Source organism: Hyperolius riggenbachi, chromosome 5 (assembly GCF_040937935.1).
Source record: "Hyperolius riggenbachi isolate aHypRig1 chromosome 5, aHypRig1.pri, whole genome shotgun sequence".
In the NCBI taxonomy this organism is placed as follows: Eukaryota; Metazoa; Chordata; class Amphibia; order Anura; family Hyperoliidae; genus Hyperolius; species Hyperolius riggenbachi.
Window position 1 is genome coordinate 447,063,497 of NC_090650.1, and position 23,085 is coordinate 447,086,581.

The 23,085-nt window shown below is 52.8% G+C and overlaps 1 protein-coding gene across 1 annotated transcript in view; it reads right to left on the reverse strand.

Annotated features, from left to right (window-relative positions):
* Positions 1–7,255: 7,255 nt before the first annotated feature.
* LOC137519500 (lymphocyte antigen 6E-like) overlaps positions 7,256–23,085 on the reverse strand; it is a 37,430-nt gene continuing 21,600 nt past the window's right edge. Inside the window, exons 2-3 of the mRNA XM_068238455.1 lie at positions 14,392–14,511; positions 7,256–7,476 (exon numbers count right to left, since the gene is read on the reverse strand). Coding sequence (XP_068094556.1) covers positions 7,271–7,476; positions 14,392–14,511 — 326 coding nt within the window. The 3' untranslated portion in view covers positions 7,256–7,270. The remainder of the gene's footprint in view (positions 7,477–14,391; positions 14,512–23,085) is intronic.

The window sequence follows — 23,085 nt, forward strand, 5'->3', positions numbered from 1 at the left end:
GGCAGCGCTCTTTACACTGATTGGTGGGGGTTGGACCATTTGGCAGCAGCACTCTTTACACTGATTGGTGGGGGTTGGACCATGTGGCAGCAGCACTCTTTACACTGATTGGTGGGTGTTGGACGACGTGGTGGCAGCGCTCTTTACACTGATTGGTGGGGGTTGGACCACGTGGCAGCAGCACTCTTTACACTGATTGGTGGGGGTTGGATGACGTGGCAGCAGCGCTCTTTACACTGATTGGTGGGGGTTGGACCACGTGGCAGCAGCGCTCTTTACACTGATTGGTGGGGGTTGGACCACGTGGCAGCAGCACTCTTTACACTGATTGGTGGGGGTTGGATGACGTGGCAGCAGCGCTCTTTACACTGATTGGTGGGGGATGGACGACGTGGCAGCAGCACTCTTAACACTGATTGGTGGGGGTTGGACGACGTGGCAGAAGCACTCTTTACACTGATTGATGGGGGATGGACGACGTGGCAGCAGCGCTCTTTACACTGATTGGTGGGTGTTGGACGACGTGGCGGCAGCGCTCTTTACTCTGATTGGTGGGGTTGGACCACGTGGCAGCAGCACTCTTTACACTGATTGGTGGGGGTTGGACGACGTGGCAGCAGCACTCTTTACACTGATTGGTGGGGGATGGACGACGTGGCAGCATAACTCTTTACACTGATTGGTGGGGGTTGGACGACGTGGCAGCAGCACTCTTTACACTAATTGGTGGGGGTTGGATGACGTGGCAGCAGCGCTCTTTACTCTGATTGGTGGGGGTTGGACGACGTGGCAGCAGCGCTCTTTACACTGATTGGTGGGGGTTGGACCACGTGGCAGCAGCACTCTTTACACTGATTGGTGGGGGTTGGATGACGTGGCAGCAGCGCTCTTTACACTGATTGGTGGGGGATGGACGACGTGGCAGCAGCACTCTTAACACTGATTGGTGGGGGTTGGACGACGTGGCAGAAGCACTCTTTACACTGATTGATGGGGGATGGACGACGTGGCAGCAGCACTCTTTACACTTATTGGTGGGTGTTGGACGACGTGGCGGCAGCGCTCTTTACACTGATTGGTGGGGTTGGACCACGTGGCAGCAGCACTCTTTACACTGATTGGTGGGGGTTAGACAACGTGGCAGCAGCACTCTTAACACTGATTGGTGGGGGTTGGACGACGTGGCAGCAGCACTCTTTACACTGATTGGTGGGGGATGGATGACGTGGCAGCATAACTCTTTACACTGATTGGTGGGGGTTGGACGACGTGGCAGCAGCACTCTTTACACTGATTGGTGGGGGTTGGACGACGTGGTGGCAGCGCTCTTTACACTGATTGGTGGGGGTTGGACCACGTGGCAGCAGCACTCTTTACACTGATTGGTGGGGGTTGGATGACGTGGCAGCAGCGCTCTTTACACTGATTGGTGGGGGATGGACGACGTGGCAGCAGCACTCTTTACGCTGATTGGTGGGGGATGGACGACGTGGCATCAGCACTCTTTACACTGAATTGGTGGGGGTTGGACGACGTGGCAGCAGCGCTCTTTACACTGATTGGTGGAGGTTGGACCACGTGGCAGCAGCACTCTTTACACTGATTGGTGGGGGTTGGATGACGTGGCAGCAGCACTCTTTACACTGATTGGTGGGGGTTGGACCACGTGGCAGCAGCACTCTTAACACTGATTTGTGGGGGTTGGACCACGTGGCAGCAGCACTCTTTACACTGATTGGTGGGGGATGGACGACGTGGCAACAGCACTCTTTACACTGATTGATGGGGGATGGACGACGTGGCAGCAGCACTCTTTACACTGATTGGTGGGGGTTGTACGACGTGGCAGCAGCACTCTTTACACTAATTGGTGGGGGATGGACGACGTGGCAGCAGCACTCTTTACACTGATTGGTGGGGGTTGGACCACGTGGCAGCAGCGCTCTTTACACTGATTGGTGGGGGTTGGACCACGTGGCAGCAGCACTCTTTACACTGATTGGTGGGGGTTGGATGACGTGGCAGCAGCGCTCTTTACACTGATTGGTGGGGGATGGACGACGTGGCAGCATAACTCTTTACACTGATTGGTGGGGGTTGGACGACGTGGCAGAAGCACTCTTTACACTGATTGATGGGGGTTGGATGACGTGGCAGCAGCGCTCTTTACACTGATTGGTGGGGGATGGACGACGTGGCAGCAGCACTCTTAACACTGATTGGTGGGGGTTGGACGACGTGGCAGAAGCACTCTTTACACTGATTGATGGGGGATGGACGACGTGGCAGCAGCACTCTTTACACTTATTGGTGGGTGTTGGACGACGTGGCGGCAGCGCTCTTTACACTGATTGGTGGGGTTGGACCACGTGGCAGCAGCACTCTTTACACTGATTGGTGGGGGTTAGACAACGTGGCAGCAGCACTCTTAACACTGATTGGTGGGGGTTGGACGACGTGGCAGCAGCACTCTTTACACTGATTGGTGGGGGATGGATGACGTGGCAGCATAACTCTTTACACTGATTGGTGGGGGTTGGACGACGTGGCAGCAGCACTCTTTACACTGATTGGTGGGGGTTGGACGACGTGGTGGCAGCGCTCTTTACACTGATTGGTGGGGGTTGGACCACGTGGCAGCAGCACTCTTTACACTGATTGGTGGGGGTTGGATGACGTGGCAGCAGCGCTCTTTACACTGATTGGTGGGGGATGGACGACGTGGCAGCAGCACTCTTTACGCTGATTGGTGGGGGATGGACGACGTGGCATCAGCACTCTTTACACTGAATTGGTGGGGGTTGGACGACGTGGCAGCAGCGCTCTTTACACTGATTGGTGGAGGTTGGACCACGTGGCAGCAGCACTCTTTACACTGATTGGTGGGGGTTGGATGACGTGGCAGCAGCACTCTTTACACTGATTGGTGGGGGTTGGACCACGTGGCAGCAGCACTCTTAACACTGATTTGTGGGGGTTGGACCACGTGGCAGCAGCACTCTTTACACTGATTGGTGGGGGATGGACGACGTGGCAACAGCACTCTTTACACTGATTGATGGGGGATGGACGACGTGGCAGCAGCACTCTTTACACTGATTGGTGGGGGTTGTACGACGTGGCAGCAGCACTCTTTACACTAATTGGTGGGGGATGGACGACGTGGCAGCAGCACTCTTTACACTGATTGGTGGGGGTTGGACCACGTGGCAGCAGCGCTCTTTACACTGATTGGTGGGGGTTGGACCACGTGGCAGCAGCACTCTTTACACTGATTGGTGGGGGTTGGATGACGTGGCAGCAGCGCTCTTTACACTGATTGGTGGGGGATGGACGACGTGGCAGCATAACTCTTTACACTGATTGGTGGGGGTTGGACGACGTGGCAGCAGCACTCTTTACACTAATTGGTGGGGGTTGGATGACGTGGCAGCAGCGCTCTTTACACTGATTGGTGGGGGTTGGACCACGTGGCAGCAGCACTCTTTACACTGATTGGTGGGGGTTGGATGACGTGGCAGCAGCGCTCTTTACACTGATTGGTGGGGGTTGGACGACGTGGCAGCAGCGCTCTTTACACTGATTGGTGGGGGTTGGACCACGTGGCAGCAGCACTCTTTACACTGATTGGTGGGGGTTGGATGACGTGGCAGCAGCGCTATTTACACTGATTGGTGGGGGATGGACGACGTGGCAGCAGCACTCTTAACACTGATTGGTGGGGGTTGGACGACGTGGCAGAAGCACTCTTTACACTGATTGATGGGGGATGGACGACGTGGCAGCAGCACTCTTTACACTTATTGGTGGGTGTTGGACGACGTGGCGGCAGCGCTCTTTACACTGATTGGTGGGGTTGGACCACGTGGCAGCAGCACTCTTTACACTGATTGGTGGGGGTTAGACAACGTGGCAGCAGCACTCTTAACACTGATTGGTGGGGGTTGGACGACGTGGCAGCAGCACTCTTTACACTGATTGGTGGGGGATGGACGACGTGGCAGCATAACTCTTTACACTGATTGGTGGGGGTTGGACGACGTGGCAGCAGCACTCTTTACACTGATTGGTGGGGGTTGGACGACGTGGTGGCAGCGCTCTTTACACTGATTGGTGGGGGTTGGACCACGTGGCAGCAGCACTCTTTACACTGATTGGTGGGGGTTGGATGACGTGGCAGCAGCGCTCTTTACACTGATTGGTGGGGGATGGACGACGTGGCAGCAGCACTCTTTACACTGATTGGTGGGGGATGGACGACGTGGCATCAGCACTCTTTACACTGAATTGGTGGGGGTTGGACGACGTGGCAGCAGCGCTCTTTACACTGATTGGTGGAGGTTGGACCACGTGGCAGCAGCACTCTTTACACTGATTGGTGGGGGTTGGATAACGTGGCAGCAGCACTCTTTACACTGATTGGTGGGGGTTGGACCACGTGGCAGCAGCACTCTTAACACTGATTTGTGGGGGTTGGACCACGTGGCAGCAGCACTCTTTACACTGATTGGTGGGGGATGGACGACGTGGCAACAGCACTCTTAACACTGATTGATGGGGGATGGACGACGTGGCAGCAGCACTCTTTACACTGATTGGTGGGGGTTGGACGACGTGGCAGCAGCACTCTTTACACTAATTGGTGGGGGATGGACGACGTGGCAGCAGCACTCTTAACACTGATTGGTGGGGGTTAGACGACGTGGCAGAAGCACTCTTTACACTGATTGATGGGGGATGGACGACGTGGCAGCATCACTCTTTACACTGATTGGTGGGTGTTGGATGACGTGGCAGCAGCACTCTTTACACTGATTGGTGGGTGTTGCGCGACGTGGCGGCAGCGCTCTTTACACTGATTGGTGAGGGTTGGACCACGTGGCAGCAGCACTCTTTACACTGATTGGTGGGTGTTGGACGACGTGGCGGCAGCGCTCTTTACACTGATTGGTGGGGGTTGGACCACGTGGCAGCAGCACTCTTTACACTGATTGGTGGGGGTTGGACCACGTAGCAGCAGCGCTATTTACACTGATTGGTGGGGGTTGGACCACGTAGCAGCAGCACTCTTTATACTGATTGATAGGTGGGATAAACCACGTGGTAAAAGCACTCTTTACATTAAATATCAGAAGCTCAGTCTCGTCTAGGTTAAGCTTCAGGAACCTGCCAGCTATTCAGGAGGAAATGGTTGTGAGGCAGGTGCACATACCTCCCAACTTTTTGAGAACAGAAAGAGGGGCATTTAAGCCACGCCTCTGCCACACCCCCTAATCACACCCCTGTCACACCACTAGACACGCATCCCATAAACATTTCATAGGAAAAATATGTTGTTTTATAATTCAAACCACACTGGTCCTTTCTATCCTGGTTCATTTTCCTTTAAATTAACATTTTTTAAATTAGTAATATATCAATTTAAAGGATGGGAATAAAGTTTAGAGTCAATTAAACACATTTTTCAGTAGAAAAATACATATATTTACACAGATCTGTATATCAGTCCTGAAAGAGGGACAAATAAAGAAGAAGGATGGAAAGAGGGACAGTTGGGAGCTATGCAGGTGGAGACCTTGTCCAGGGCAGAGGAGGAGAGATCCTGGGTTTGGAGGTATATCTGAGTGTCATCAGAATGCAGGTGGAAGTTGAATCCCATGGAGGAGATGATTTTACCAGTCAAGGTGGTGTAGTGTGAGAACAGCAAGCAGAGCAGGGACAAGATCCTCCAGCACCCAAGGCTGAGACACCAAAGTGCGCCCCTCCATCCCTCCCACCTCAGCTGTCACACACTGATTGCTATTAGACTAAGAGGGCCACAGGGTCCACAACCTCCCCAACACCTTAATATCTAGTTATCTGGCTTGCAGTCACTGCTATGTATCCCCTTTTCTTATTTCTTTCTGCTTCATACACAATTAGGAATGACAGCTGAATGAATTGTGCACCCCCTCCTACACTGCGCCCCGAGGCTGGAGCCTCTCCAGCCTACGCCTCGGCCCGGCCCTGACAGCAAGGGTCCCAGGATGGAGCCTTGGGGAAAATCAACTGAGGGTGGTGTGGGAGTGAAGAAGGAGCGGTTAAAGGATGACATAGGAGGAGATCCAGGTTAAGGCTAGGTCATGGATAGCCAGTGGACTGAAGGAAATGGAGGAGGATCGAGTGGTCGACAGTGTCCAATGCCGAGGAGAGGTCCAGGAGGAGCAGCATGGAGTATTTACCTTCGGCATCACTTTGGTGAGGGTCGGTTCTGTAGAGTGGGCTGGACAAAATCCGGATTGCAGGAGCTGGAAAAAGTTGGAACTGAGGAAGCGGGTCAAGTGTTGGTGGGCCAGACATTTTAAGGATTTTTGAGGCAAAAGGTAGGAGGGAGATTGGGCGTTAGTTGGATGGTAGTGTGAGGTCGTGTGAAGGTTTCTTCAGCAGGGGAAGCACAGTGGCCTGTTTGAATATGGAGGGGAAGATGCCGGTGGAGAAGGAGAGGCTGAACAGGTGGGTGAGGACAGGGGCCGGATCAGGAAAGTGTGGGTGGAGGGAGTCGGATGGGACTGGATCTAGGGGGCAGGAAGTGGTAGGTGAACCTGATGCCAGCAGCTGGTTGACTTCCTCCACGGTGATGGGAGTGAAGGAAGTAAGGGGGGAAAGGGGCAGGAGTGTGATGGGGGTGCAGTGGAGGAGAGAGATATCTCTCCGGATGGTGGTAACTTTGTTGATAGTGGTGGTATGATGATATGATGAGTGTGAAATAAAATGAAAGGATGCCATATTTTCATACTATGACCACCAAATATGTAGGATGGAGCCCGTACCCGAACCGTTTCTCCAGCATCTCTCAGTATGAGAGCCTGAAATTAATGCTCATTTTTTGGGCGCATAATACCATCTCATGAGCAGTTTTTGGTAGAGTTCTCTGTGATTTACACGTTTTGTTAGAATGGAGGAAAAGTTATAGCTTTAACCCATTGTGAGTCATTGAAAGATCTCCTCATATCCTCCTCCCATGCAGAGATGAACCGAAAACCCAGATCACAAGCAAAATCATGTGACAATTTTGATGGCTATGTTTTAGAGGGAGCCAGTGCTGCAGAGGAGGGGTGTAAGGAGGTTTGGGAGGCCACAGGATTATCCTTCTAATGAGGTGTCTAGTTTTTGTTTTGTTTTTTCAACTTCATGTACACTGTAAAAAGACTCCAGCATTGCCTTATTACCACGGTACTCACCATAAGTGTTTATTACATATAACATAAAATACACATATTGCACACAAACATTACAGGGACTGTTTCAGGAGGACCCCTAACAGGCCCAGGGCCCCGGCCAGGATGGTGTAGGTGGATTTCACACTGGAGGCCCCATTGACATTGCAGAGAGTGGTGTTACAGCAGTACGTGCCACTAGTGAAGATGACCAGGTTCACGCCGGTTGCCACGCAGACATTGGTGCAAGACTTGGTGATGGTGGCTCCACTGAGGCTTCCTGTAAGGAGAGAAAGAGGAGACTAAGCAATGTCATATGAGCGCTGTCCCTCCCCCACAACCTGAGCCCTGTCCTTCCCCCACAACATATGTGCACTGTCCAACTCCCACAACACTGAATACTGATCATCCCTTACAAGCCCATCTCTCAGTGGCGGAGCTGTGGAGCTATGAGCCCCGGTGCAAGTTTTCCATGGGGCCCCCCAAGCACTCTATACATAACAATTGATACGGCGCAACAAAATGCAATGGCAACTCCAGTGTCAGAGGTGCAAGATGGGAATGGGGAACAGTTTGTTAATGATTACCACTGTTCAAAGTATCTATAGACGTGATTATTACCAGCACAGGGCCAATAAACAGCTTATACTGTGGTTTAAGAAGGGCCCCATGGGGCCCCTCTGGCCCAAGGGCCCTGATGCGGTGGCTACCTCTACAACCCCTATTGCTACGCCACTGCCAACTCTGTCCTCACTCTGTCTCCCGACGCTATGCCAAATTACACCAAGGCTGAGATGGAACAGGTGGCCAGGTGTGGGAAAGTCTTAGGGTGTGGCAGGCAGGGGGTGGGATGGGGACGACGGGGAGGAGGGGTTGATGTACCCTAAATACATGTACCCATTTTACCCATGTACCCACGTATGGACCATGGGGGCTGGTATTGCTCAGAGGTGGAGCTCCACCCTTGTGATCTCTGGTTTTCCTGGGGGACAAGGGGTTAAACATGTTACAGAGGGGTGACCTGCCATCATTTTCCAACGTTTTTAATAGGGTAATGTCACTTTAAATTGCAAAAAATTCAGCAATTGACTTAAAAGGGGGGAAAAAAATCAACTGTAGGTTTCAGCACAGAGGAACGAAATGGGACAAATAGCACAATGCATGTTATAGGCGTCAGGAGCGGCATTGGCAGCATAACACGCATTACACTACTCATGGAGTATGCGTTCAGGAGCGATGTACATGTGATCTGTATGATTGGAGGTGAGCTATTGCCACAACGTGTGCTACATCACTTGCCTGAGCACTGGGAAACTTTTACTAAATGGTGTGAGAGAGATTTAAGGAGCATGTGACCTCATCCTCACACATGGATTGGCCACCAGAGTCCAGACCTCAACCCCATTGAGAAGCAAAATCTGGCAGCCGAATCACATCTTTCCCCTGAGTCCACGGCGGCCTGGAGGGGGAATAGTAATAACATCACCGTGACTTTTGCAGAGACAGGGTGAAGCATTTTTTGGGATTTACCCTGCGCCCAAAGGTAAAATATGGTATAAAAAATATAATATGGTATAATATGGTATAATAAGGTATAATATGGTATAATAAGGTATAATATGGTATAATATGGTACAATATGGTATAATACGGTATAATATGATATAATATGGTATAATACGGTATAATCTATATATATAATAGAGTAAGTGCCTCAACCTTCAAGCAAGAAGAAGAAGTATCGCCCTGCCCCCAGGGCCGGTCCAAGCAAGAAGAAGGGGCTGGTCCAAGCAAGAAGAAGAAGTAGTGTCATATCAAACCAAGGGCAAAGAGGGATAATTTGCATATTCAGTAGCAGTGCATTGTGGGTAACCACAAATGTTCACTTATAGCTGAATTATTGCAGATTTGCTTCTGTTTTAAGAAGGAAAATTACACCAAGCTTTGCTTTTTTTAGTAGGAGGGCTTTTTGGTCCCTTTTATCCCCCTATACATTCTTAGTAGTTTGGGTCACCCTGAGCTGCTTGGTTACTCTGTTGTACTGGTCCAAGCCCTATTTCATACAGCCACATCAATCCCTGCCATGTACTGATGAGGACCAAATGTCTGAAACAGGCTGTCACATGTGGGTTTGATATGGCTGTGTAAAATTTAAAGCTATATGCTTGCTATACACCAGTGGCTCTGGATGCTTGCTTGGCTTACCAAGGGGGAAAAGGGGCAATTTGCATATTTAGTAGCAGTGCATTGTGAGTAACCACAAATGTTCACTTATAGCTGAATTATTGCATATTTCCTTCTGTTTTAAAAAGGCAAATTACACCAATACAGTGTGCGGCATTGCAGGAAGTGACGACAGTGGAACGCACGATGGAACACAGAAGAGGTGAGTCATCCCCGCCCGCTGCCTCTTACTAATAGTGGCGGCTGCTGCTGTGCTTAAGCAGGAGGGGGAGTGAACATGGGGGACCAAGGTGAGGGGGGGGGGGGGTCCTGCTGAGCTTAAGCTTGAGGTAGAGCACACATGGGGGACCCAGTTGAGGAGGGTCCAACCCCCCTCCCCGCCGCTGTGCCCAATACCCCCTTCCTGCCCTCTACCCTCTTATGCGGCGTATGCTACGCCGCGGGTCGGCTAGTATATGATATAATATGGCATAATATGGTATAATACGGTATAATATGATATAATATGGTACAATACGGCATAATATGGAATAATAAGGTATAATATGGTATAATTTGTCGAGACAGGTAAAAAGGGTGCTGGAAATTTCGGCGCATCATGCTTACCGGTCGCTATAGGAGCACTCAGACAGTGATTTGCGTCAAAAGATGGAGCCCAAATTACAATAAAAACAGCATAATTTTCCTGGCCTCAATAGCGGGCAGCCGAATTACGTCATTCCCACGCCGGCCTGGAGGGGAATTAGTAATTAATACTGCCAGAGCAGGGAGAGACGTTCTTCAGCTTTACCCTGCGTCCTCATTTCTTGGTGGTTTAAAGTGGATCCGAGATTAACTTTTACACATTGCATAATTGTGTTCCTTTCATATAGTTTATAGGGCATTCCTCAAGCCAAAAACTTCTTTTTTTGTTGTTGTTTTAATACTCTAATTCCCTATAAACTAAACAAGCCACGCCCACAGCTCCTTCTGTGCTTTGGCACTCTGAGCCTTATGCTCAGGGCCGGCGCTACCATTAAGGCAAAGGAGGCAGCTGCCCCAGGGCCCCAGAGCTTGTAGGGGCCCCCAGTGGCTACAAGAGGAAAAAAAATTTCAAATCGGCCTTATAGTTTTTGAGAAAATCGATTTTAAAGTTTCAAAGGAAAAAAAAACACATTTAAAAACCTGCCGACTTTAATGGTTAATAGCAAATCCACCTTAAATGCTAGAAACCCTAAATTTGCAGGATATGTTAAGGAGATCATTAGGAAAAAGAGGAAAAAACAATTTTTCAAAAAGACCTTATAGTTTTTGAGAAAATCGATTTTAAAGTTTAGAAGAAAAAAAGTATAGTTTTAAATGCGGTAAATGTTACTTTTAGTAGCAAACCTAACGGTAGTGTAATTTTACATGTATCAAAAGAAAGAGCAATACATTTCCTGACGGGGTTTCCAGGGGGTCTATACGCAGCCGCAGCGCTTTGGCCAGGGATCGCTATACAGCCACAATATGGATGTATGAAGATCCCTGGCATTTTTTCCTATTTTCCCAATTTTTTTTTTATGTTTAGAGTGTGGGAATTAAAAAAAAAAAATTATGTAGGGTCCCCCCTTCTGAAACTTTTTAACCCCTTGTCCCCCATGCAGGCTGGGATAGCCAGAATGTGGAGCTCTGACCGATTGGGACTTCACACCCTGACTATACCAGCTGCAAAAAAGGTCCCCTAATGCCGATTTTTGTTCCGGGGTATATGTTGGGGGGGCCCCCCAGGTTTATTTTGCCCTGGGGCCCCATTGTTGCTTAAACCGGCCCTGCTTATGCTGCATACACACTTGAGATAAAAGTCTTTGGAAAAGGCAAGATCACAGACCAATTTTATCCCCTTCCATGTAGTATGAGAGCCATACCTACACAGTCTATTCTATGGAGCTGAACTCCCCATCAGACAGAAAGCTTTGCAAGATGCTGCACACACAGATGCTGTACAGACACAAAAGATCAGTATCTGCAAAAGATCTGTTCCTGCCAAAGATCCGTTCCTGCAAAATGCATTCATTAGAGTGACCATACGTCCCAGATTACCTGGGACGGGTCCCAGATTCGGGGTCCCCTGTCCCAGGCTGGCTTGGGTCCCAGGAAAAGTCCCACTTTTAGATGCAGGACGTCCCAGCTGCGGGAGTATGTGACATCAGTGTTCCGTCCTCGGCCCACCGCCGCCCTGCTCTGCCCTGCTGCTACTGCTCCCCTCCCTCCCTGTCTTCTGCCTGCATTGAATTGGCTAACAACTGGATTCCTGTCGCAGTCTGCCCCGCCCCCCGCTGTTTAAAGGGAACCTAAACTGAGAGGGGTATGGATTTTTCTTTTAAACAATACCAGTTGCCTGGCAGCCTTGTTGCTCTCTATGGCTGCAGAAGTGGCTGAATGACACACCTGAAACAAGCATGCAGCTAATCCAGTCTGACTTCAGTCAGAGCTAGAGTGACCAGACGTCCCGGATTGCCCGGGACACGTCCCGGATTCGGGGTCCGCTGTCCCAGGCTTAATGAGGTCCCGGGAAACGTCCCGCTTTCAGCAGCGGGACGTCCCGGCCTCGGGACTCTGGCCACTCTCTCCTCAATGAACTGGCAGCGGCGTCTATAGACGCCGTGCCAGTTCATTGCCCGCAGCCCCGCTCCAGCCTCGTCTTCCGGTGTCTGTTTCCGACACCGGCAGGCGAGCAGGGCTACGGCAAGATGGCTGCCGAAGCCCTGTACTGGAGACCTATTTGTGTCACTAGTACAGGGCTTCGGGCGCCATCTTGCCGTAGCCCTGTCAGCGCGGGAGAGAAGAGCAGGAGGAGGAAGACGGTCCCGGGACGGAGCAGCGCGCCAGAGGCCGGACACTTCTGCCAGGTGAGTAAATGCTTTCTTTTCCAGGTGAAATGTTTGCCCGCATTGTTTCTTTTCCAGGTGAAATGTTTGCCCGCATTGTTTCTTTTCCAGGTGAAATGTTTGCCCGCATTGTTTCTTTTCCAGGTGAAATGTTTGCCCGCATTGTTTCTTTTCCAGGTGAAATGTTTGCCCGCATTGTTTCTTTTCTGGTGAAATGTTTGCCCGCATTGTTTCTTTTCCAGGTGAAATGTTTGCCCGCATTGTTTCTTTTCCAGGTGAAATGTTTGCCCGCATTGTTTCTTTTCTGGCGAAATGTTTGCCCGCAGTGCGTTTCTTTTCTGGCAAAATGTTTGCCCGCATTGCGTTTCTTTTCTGGTGAAATGTTTGGCCGCAGTGCGTTTCTTTTCTGGTGAAATGTTTGGCCGCAGTGCGTTTCTTTTCTGGTGAAATGTTTGGCCGCAGTGCGTTTCTTTTCTGGTGAAATGTTTGGCCGCAGTGCGTTTCTTTTCTGGTGAAATGTTTGCCCGCAGTGCGTTTATTTTGTACTGACATGTTGCCCGCATTGCGTTTATTTTGTACTGACATGTTTGCCCGCATTGCATTTATTTTATACTGACATGTTGCCTATTGCGTTTATTTTCTGGTGTCCGGGGTAACTGTTACTGCATTTATTATTTAATGGTCATAGATGGCTATGTTTGCTGCTTTGTGGTTACGGTATACTATTAGCATCACACAGTTTCTGCACACCCATGATACAAAGTCTCGTTTGTCCACATCATGGCGTAAACACTGCTTTCTTATGCCTCGCTGTTACATCATTACATTAGCTCCGCCCATACAATGTCATGGCCACGCCCATTTCTCGGCGCGGCGCGCTGCGCGCGCCGCAGCCCCCCTCCCCCAGTCTTCGCCGCTGTGTGCTCCTCACTCCTTCCCACTCTTCGCCGCGGCGCGCTGCGCGCGCCACCAGCCCCCCCCCCCCCCCGTCCCAGGTTGGACCCACAAAAATATGGTCACTCTACATTCATAGTCTATGAGATCTGCAGATCCTCATACACACCTTGTTTAACAGACTCTGCATATCTGGCAATCATCTGCAGATCTGAAAATCCATCCTGGTGGATCTGATCTGCAGATGATTGTCTGTTAAACAAGGTGTGTATGATGATCTGCAGATCTCATAGACTATGAATGCATTTTGCAGGAACAGAACTTTTGCAGGAACAGATCCTTTGCAGATACTGATCTTTTGCAGATACTGATCTGTTGCATGTGTACAGCATCTGTGTGTGCAGCATCTTGCAAAGATTTCTGTCTGATGGGGAGTTCAGCTCCATAAAATAGACTGTGTAGGTATGGCTCTCATACTACATGGAAGGGGATAAAATTGGTCTGTGATCTTGCATTTTCCAAAGACTTTTATCTCAAGTGTGTATGTAGAGAGGAGAGGGGAGGAGGGAGGTGGAGAGGGGAGTGAAGTTTTCACAGGCTGAGGGCTGGAGATGCAGAGCAGCTTGCCTGTGTGTAATGTAACAAACAGAACATGGCTGCTGTCATTGTATCACAGGAATAAATAATCATGAAACTGTTGCAGCTGGATTTGCTGTGTAAACTATCTAAACTTTAGATAAGATGTATAGACCAATTACTTGATATAGTTAGTTTTTCATCTCGGATCCACTTTAACTAAATGAATGCATAATATGTGCCTGTGGTTGAGCTTTATGTGGGAGGAAGAGAAGAGGACAGGCCCCCCTAAATGGCAAAGGTTGGCAGGGGGCTTACTGTCACGCTCCTGGTAGTGACATTGCAGAAGCCCCCCTGGATGGCGAGGGGTGTGGGGAGCGGTATTGTCACACTCCCGGTAGTGACATTGCAGAAGCTCGTCAATTGATGTGCCAGCCCCTAATCATAGCTAAAGGCAGCCCAACAAAGTATCCCCCCATGTGTGACTTTCCTGTGGACAGGCACAGTATCTCCCAGCTCCGGCAGGATTATGCACGGCTTGTAAATGGACCAGCTGAATCCCACCACGGCTTCATGTGATGGGTCCATTCTCCAGCCACATACGTTTGCATGAAAGATGTACATCATTTGCATCAGCTGGTAATTATTTGCATCTCATTAACCATCGCTAGTCATCTCTGGTGTCCACTTACCGAGGCCTCCGGCCACCACGGACGTCATGCAGGTGGTGTCAGTGGACGAGCAGTTGGTGGGGGTCAGGCAGTTGGTGTTGCTGCTTTGGGAGGTGCAGGTGTAACATTGCAGAGGATTGGCTGGAAAATAATATAAAATAATCATGATATAGGCTGTGCATTGTCACTGCATAAAAACATTCCTCAGGCTGCCTCTGTCCCCGGCTGGTCTGACAGTTTCATGGAGGAGGTTATCTTAGTTACTCGGAATTCCCACTGTTGTTGGGGACAAAGAGAACAAAACACAATCCATTAACTTACCAAAAAGATGAACAGAACCTGTTTCAGCTTCATCGCTTCCTTTCTGTGTGCATTCAAAACACGGCTATCCCACCGTGCAAACACCGCTATCTCACCGTGCAAACACCACTACCCCACCGTGCAAACACCGCTACCCCACCGTGCAAACACCACTACCCCACCATGCAAACACCGCTACCCCACCGTGCAAACACCACTACCCCACCGTGCAAATACCACTATCTCACCATGCAAACACCGCTACCCAACCATGCAAACACTTCTACCCCACTGTGCAAACACCGCTACCCCACCGTGCAAACACGGCTACCCCACCATGCAAACACCACTACCCCACCGTGCAAACACCGTGATTCCACCGTGCAAACACCACTACCCCACCGTGCAAACACCGCTATCCCACCGTGCAAACACCGCTACCCCACCATGCAAACACCGCTACCCCACCATGCAAACACCGCTACCCCACCGTGCAAACACCGCTACCCCACCATGCAAACACCACTACCCCACCGTGCAAACACCGTGATTCCACCGTGCAAACACCATTACCCCACCGTGCAAACACCGCTATCCCACCGTGCAAACACCGCTACCCCACCATGCAAACACCGCTACCCCACCGTGCAAACACCGCTATCCCACCGTGCAAACACCGCTACCCCACCATGCAAACACCGCTACCCCACCATGCAAACACCGCTTCCCCAGCGTGCACACACCGCTATCCCACCGTGCAAACACCACTACCCCACCGTGCAAACACCACAACCCCACCATGCAAACACTGCTATCCCACCGTGCAAACACCACTACCCCACCATGCAAACACGGCTACCCCACCATGCAAACACCATTACCCCACCGTGCAAACACCACTACCCCACCGTGCAAACACCGCTACCCCACCATGCAAACACTGCTATCCCACCGTGCAAACACCGCGATTCCACCGTGCAAACACCACTACCCCACCGTGCAAACACCACTACCCCACCATGCAAACACCATTACCCCACCGTGCAAACACCACTACCCCACCGTGCAAACACCGCTACCCCACCATGCAAACACCGCTACCCCACCGTGCAAACACCACTACCCCACCGTGCAAACACCACAACCCCACCATGCAAACACTGCTATCCCACCGTGCAAACACCGCGATTCCACCGTGCAAACACCATTACCCCACCGTGCAAACACCACTACCCCACCGTGCAAACACCGCTACCCCACCATGCAAACACCGCTACCCCACCGTGCAAACACCACTACCCCACCGTGCAAACACCGCTACCCCACCATGCAAACACCGCTATCCCACCGTGCAAACACCGCTATCCCACCGTGCAAACACCGCTATCCCACCGTGCAAACACCGCTACCCCACCGTGCAAACACCGCTATCCCACCGTGCAAACACCGCTACCCCACCATGCAAACACCGCTTCCCCAGCGTGCACACACCGCTATCCCACCGTGCAAACACCACTACCCCACCGTGCAAACACCACAACCCCACCATGCAAACACCACTACCCCACCGTGCAAACACGGCTATCCCACCGTGCAAACACCACAACCCCACCGTGCAATCACCACTTCCCCATCATGCAAACACCGCTATCCCACCGTGCAAACACCACTACCCCACCATGCAAACACCACTACCCCACCATGCAAACACGGCTATCCCACCATGCAAACACCACTACCCCACCGTGCAATCACCACTACCCCACCGTGCAAACACGGCTATCCCACCGTGCAAACACCACTACCCCACCGTGCAAACACCGCTATCCCACCGTGCAAACACCACAACCCCACCATGCAAACACCACTACCCCACCGTGCAAACACCGCTATCCCACCGTGCAAACACCACAACCCCACCGTGCAAACACCACTACCCCACCATGCAAACACTGCTATCCCACCGTGCAAACACCACTACCCCACCATGCAAACACTGCTATCCCACCGTGCAAACACCACTACCCCACCATGCAAACACCGCTACCTCATCATGCAAACACCACTACCCCACCGTGCAAACACCACTACCCCACCGTGCAAATACCACTATCTCACCATGCAAACACCATTATCCCACTGTGCAAACACCGCTACCCAACCATGCAAACACTTCTACCCCACTGTGCAAACACCGCTACCCCACCGTGCAAACACGGCTACCCCACCATGCAAACACCACTACCCCACCGTGCAAACACCGTGATTCCACCGTGCAAACACCACTACCCCACCGTGCAAACACCGCTATCCCACCGTGCAAACACCGCTACCCCACCATGCAAACACCGCTACCCCACCATGCAAACACCGCTACCCCACCGTGCAAACACCGCTACCCCACCATGCAAACACCACTACCCCACCGTGCAAACACCGTGATTCCACCGTGCAAACACCATTACCCCACCGTGCAAACACCGCTATCCCACCGTGCAAACACCGCTACCCCACCATGCAAACACCGCTACCCCACCGTGCAAACACCGCTATCCCACCGTGCAAACACCGCTACCCCACCATGCAAACACCGCTACCCCACCATGCAAACACCGCTTCCCCAGCGTGCACACACCGCTATCCCACCGTGCAAACACCACTACCCCACCGTGCAAACACCACAACCCCACCATGCAAACACTGCTATCCCACCGTGCAAACACCACTACCCCACCATGCAAACACGGCTACCCCACCATGCAAACACCATTACCCCACCGTGCAAACACCACTACCCCACCGTGCAAACACCGCTACCCCACCATGCAAACACTGCTATCCCACCGTGCAAACACCGCGATTCCACCGTGCAAACACCACTACCCCACCGTGCAAACACCACTACCCCACCATGCAAACACCATTACCCCACCGTGCAAACACCACTACCCCACCGTGCAAACACCGCTACCCCACCATGCAAACACCACTACCCCACCGTGCAAACACCATTACCCCACCGTGCAAACACCACTACCCCACCGTGCAAACACCGCTACCCCACCATGCAAACACCGCTATCCCACCGTGCAAACACCGCTATCCCACCGTGCAAACACCGCTATCCCACCGTGCAAACACCGCTACCCCACCGTGCAAACACCGCTATCCCACCGTGCAAACACCGCTACCCCACCATGCAAACACCGCTTCCCCAGCGTGCACACACCGCTATCCCACCGTGCAAACACCACTACCCCACCGTGCAAACACCACAACCCCACCATGCAAACACCACTACCCCACCGTGCAAACACCACTACCCCACCATGCAAACACGGCTATCCCACCGTGCAAACACCACAACCCCACCGTGCAAACACCGCTACCCCACCGTGCAAACACCACTACCCCACCATGCAAACACGGCTATCCCACCGTGCAAACACCACAACCCCACCGTGCAAACACCGCTACCCCACCGTGCAATCACCACTTCCCCATCATGCAAACACCGCTATCCCACCGTGCAAACACCACAACCCCACCATGCAAACACCACTACCCCACCATGCAAACACGGCTATCCCACCATGCAAACACCACTACCCCACCGTGCAATCACCACTACCCCACCATGCAAACACGGCTATCCCACCGTGCAAACACCACTACCCCACCGTGCAAACACCGCTATCCCACCGTGCAAACACCACAACCCCACCGTGCAAACACCACTACCCCACCATGCAAACACTGCTACCCCACCATGCAAACACCGCTACCCCACCATGCAAACACCGCTACCCCACCGTGCAAACACCGCTACCCCACCATGCAAACACCGCTACCCCACCATGCAAACACCGCTACCCCACCATGCAAACACTGCTATCCCACCGTGCAAACACCGCGATTCCACCGTGCAAACACCACTACCCCACCATGCAAACACGGCTATCCCACCATGCAAACACCACTACCCCACCGTGCAAACACCGCTACCTCATCATGCAAACACCACTACCCCACCGTGCAAACACCACTACCCCACCATGCAAACACCTCTACCCCACCGTGCAAACACCACTACCCCACCGTGCAAACACCGCGATTCCACCGTGCAAACACCACTACCCCACCGTGCAAACACCACTACCCCACCATGCAAACACCACTACCCCACCGTGCAAACACGGCTATCCCACCATGCAAACACCACTACCCCACCATGCAAACACCGCTACCTCATCATGCAAACACCACTACCCCACCGTGCAAACACCACTACCCCACCATGCAAACACGGCTATCCCACCATGCAAACACCACTACCCCACCATGCAAACACCGCTACCTCATCATGCAAACACCACTACCCCACCGTGCAAACACCACTACCCCACCATGCAAACACCTCTACCCCACCGTGCAAACACCACTACCCCACCGTGCAAACACCGCGATTCCACCGTGCAAACACCACTACCCCACCGTGCAAACACCACTACCCCACCATGCAAACACCACTACCCCACCGTGCAAACACCGCGATTCCACCGTGCAAACACCACTACCCCACCATGCAAACACTGCGATTCCACCGTGCAAACACCACTACCCCACCGTGCAAACACCACTACGCCACCGTGAAAACACCACTACCCCACCATAAAAACACCACTATCCCACTATGAAAACACCTCTACTCCACCGTGCAAACACCACTACCCCACCAAGCAAACACCACTATCCCACTATGAAAACACCTCTACTCCACCGTGCAAACACCACTACCCCATCGTGCAAACACCACTACCCCATCGTGCAAATACCGCTACCCCACCGTGCAAACACCGCTACCCCACCGTGCAAACACCGCTACCCCACTGTGCAAACACTGCTATCCCACCGTGCAAACACCGCTATCCCACATGCAAACACCACTACGCCACCGTGCAAACACCGCTACCCCACCGTGCAAACACCACTACCCCACCGTGCAAACACTGCTATCACGCCGTGCAAACACCACTACCCCACCGTGCAAACACTGCTATCCCACCATGCAAACACCGCTATCCCACCATGCAAACACCACTATGCCACTGTGCAAACACCATTACCCCAAAGTGCAAAGACCACTAACCCACGTGCAAACACCGCTATCCCACTGTGCAAACGCCGCTACCCCACCATGCAAACACCGCTTCCCCAGCGTGCACACACCGCTATCCCACCGTGCAAACACCACTACCCCACCGTGCAAACACCACAACCCCACCATGCAAACACCACTACCCCACCGTGCAAACACCACTACCCCACCATGCAAACACGGCTATCCCAGCGTGCACACACCGCTATCCCACCGTGCAAACACCACTACCCCACCGTGCAAACACCACAACCCCACCATGCAAACACCACTACCCCACCGTGCAAACACCACTACCCCACCATGCAAACACCGCTACCCCACCGTGCAAACACCACTACCCCACCGTGCAAACACCGCTACCCCACCATGCAAACACCGCTATCCCACCGTGCAAACACCGCTATCCCACCGTGCAAACACCGCTATCCCACCGTGCAAACACCGCTACCCCACCGTGCAAACACCGCTATCCCACCGTGCAAACACCGCTACCCCACCATGCAAACACCGCTTCCCCAGCGTGCACACACCGCTATCCCACCGTGCAAACACCACTACCCCACCGTGCAAACACCACAACCCCACCATGCAAACACCACTACCCCACCGTGCAAACACGGCTATCCCACCGTGCAAACACCACAACCCCACCGTGCAATCACCACTTCCCCATCATGCAAACACCGCTATCCCACCGTGCAAACACCACTACCCCACCATGCAAACACCACTACCCCACCATGCAAACACGGCTATCCCACCATGCAAACACCACTACCCCACCGTGCAATCACCACTACCCCACCGTGCAAACACGGCTATCCCACCGTGCAAACACCACTACCCCACCGTGCAAACACCGCTATCCCACCGTGCAAACACCACAACCCCACCATGCAAACACCACTACCCCACCGTGCAAACACCGCTATCCCACCGTGCAAACACCACAACCCCACCGTGCAAACACCACTACCCCACCATGCAAACACTGCTATCCCACCGTGCAAACACCACTACCCCACCATGCAAACACTGCTATCCCACCGTGCAAACACCACTACCCCACCATGCAAACACCGCTACCTCATCATGCAAACACCACTACCCCACCGTGCAAACACCACTACCCCACCGTGCAAATACCACTATCTCACCATGCAAACACCATTATCCCACTGTGCAAACACCGCTACCCAACCATGCAAACACTTCTACCCCACTGTGCAAACACCGCTACCCCACCGTGCAAACACGGCTACCCCACCATGCAAACACCACTACCCCACCGTGCAAACACCGTGATTCCACCGTGCAAACACCACTACCCCACCGTGCAAACACCGCTATCCCACCGTGCAAACACCGCTACCCCACCATGCAAACACCGCTACCCCACCATGCAAACACCGCTACCCCACCGTGCAAACACCGCTACCCCACCATGCAAACACCACTACCCCACCGTGCAAACACCGTGATTCCACCGTGCAAACACCATTACCCCACCGTGCAAACACCGCTATCCCACCGTGCAAACACCGCTACCCCACCATGCAAACACCGCTACCCCACCGTGCAAACACCGCTACCCCACCGTGCAAATACCACTATCTCACCATGCAAACACCATTATCCCACTGTGCAAACACCGCTACCCAACCATGCAAACACTTCTACCCCACTGTGCAAACACCGCTACCCCACCGTGCAAACACGGCTACCCCACCATGCAAACACCACTACCCCACCGTGCAAACACCGTGATTCCACCGTGCAAACACCACTACCCCACCGTGCAAACACCGCTATCCCACCGTGCAAACACCGCTACCCCACCATGCAAACACCGCTACCCCACCATGCAAACACCGCTACCCCACCGTGCAAACACCGCTACCCCACCATGCAAACACCACTACCCCACCGTGCAAACACCGTGATTCCACCGTGCAAACACCATTACCCCACCGTGCAAACACCGCTATCCCACCGTGCAAACACCGCTACCCCACCATGCAAACACCGCTACCCCACCGTGCAAACACCGCTATCCCACCGTGCAAACACCGCTACCCCACCATGCAAACACCGCTACCCCACCATGCAAACACCGCTTCCCCAGCGTGCACACACCGCTATCCCACCGTGCAAACACCACTACCCCACCGTGCAAACACCACAACCCCACCATGCAAACACTGCTATCCCACCGTGCAAACACCACTACCCCACCATGCAAACACGGCTACCCCACCATGCAAACACCATTACCCCACCGTGCAAACACCACTACCCCACCGTGCAAACACCGCTACCCCACCATGCAAACACTGCTATCCCACCGTGCAAACACCGCGATTCCACCGTGCAAACACCACTACCCCACCGTGCAAACACCACTACCCCACCATGCAAACACCATTACCCCACCGTGCAAACACCACTACCCCACCGTGCAAACACCGCTACCCCACCATGCAAACACCACTACCCCACCGTGCAAACACCATTACCCCACCGTGCAAACACCACTACCCCACCGTGCAAACACCGCTACCCCACCATGCAAACACCGCTATCCCACCGTGCAAACACCGCTATCCCACCGTGCAAACACCGCTATCCCACCGTGCAAACACCGCTACCCCACCGTGCAAACACCGCTATCCCACCGTGCAAACACCGCTACCCCACCATGCAAACACCGCTTCCCCAGCGTGCACACACCGCTATCCCACCGTGCAAACACCACTACCCCACCGTGCAAACACCACAACCCCACCATGCAAACACCACTACCCCACCGTGCAAACACCACTACCCCACCATGCAAACACGGCTATCCCACCGTGCAAACACCACAACCCCACCGTGCAAACACCGCTACCCCACCGTGCAAACACCACTACCCCACCATGCAAACACGGCTATCCCACCGTGCAAACACCACAACCCCACCGTGCAAACACCGCTACCCCACCGTGCAATCACCACTTCCCCATCATGCAAACACCGCTATCCCACCGTGCAAACACCACAACCCCACCATGCAAACACCACTACCCCACCATGCAAACACGGCTATCCCACCATGCAAACACCACTACCCCACCGTGCAATCACCACTACCCCACCATGCAAACACGGCTATCCCACCGTGCAAACACCACTACCCCACCGTGCAAACACCGCTATCCCACCGTGCAAACACCACAACCCCACCGTGCAAACACCACTACCCCACCATGCAA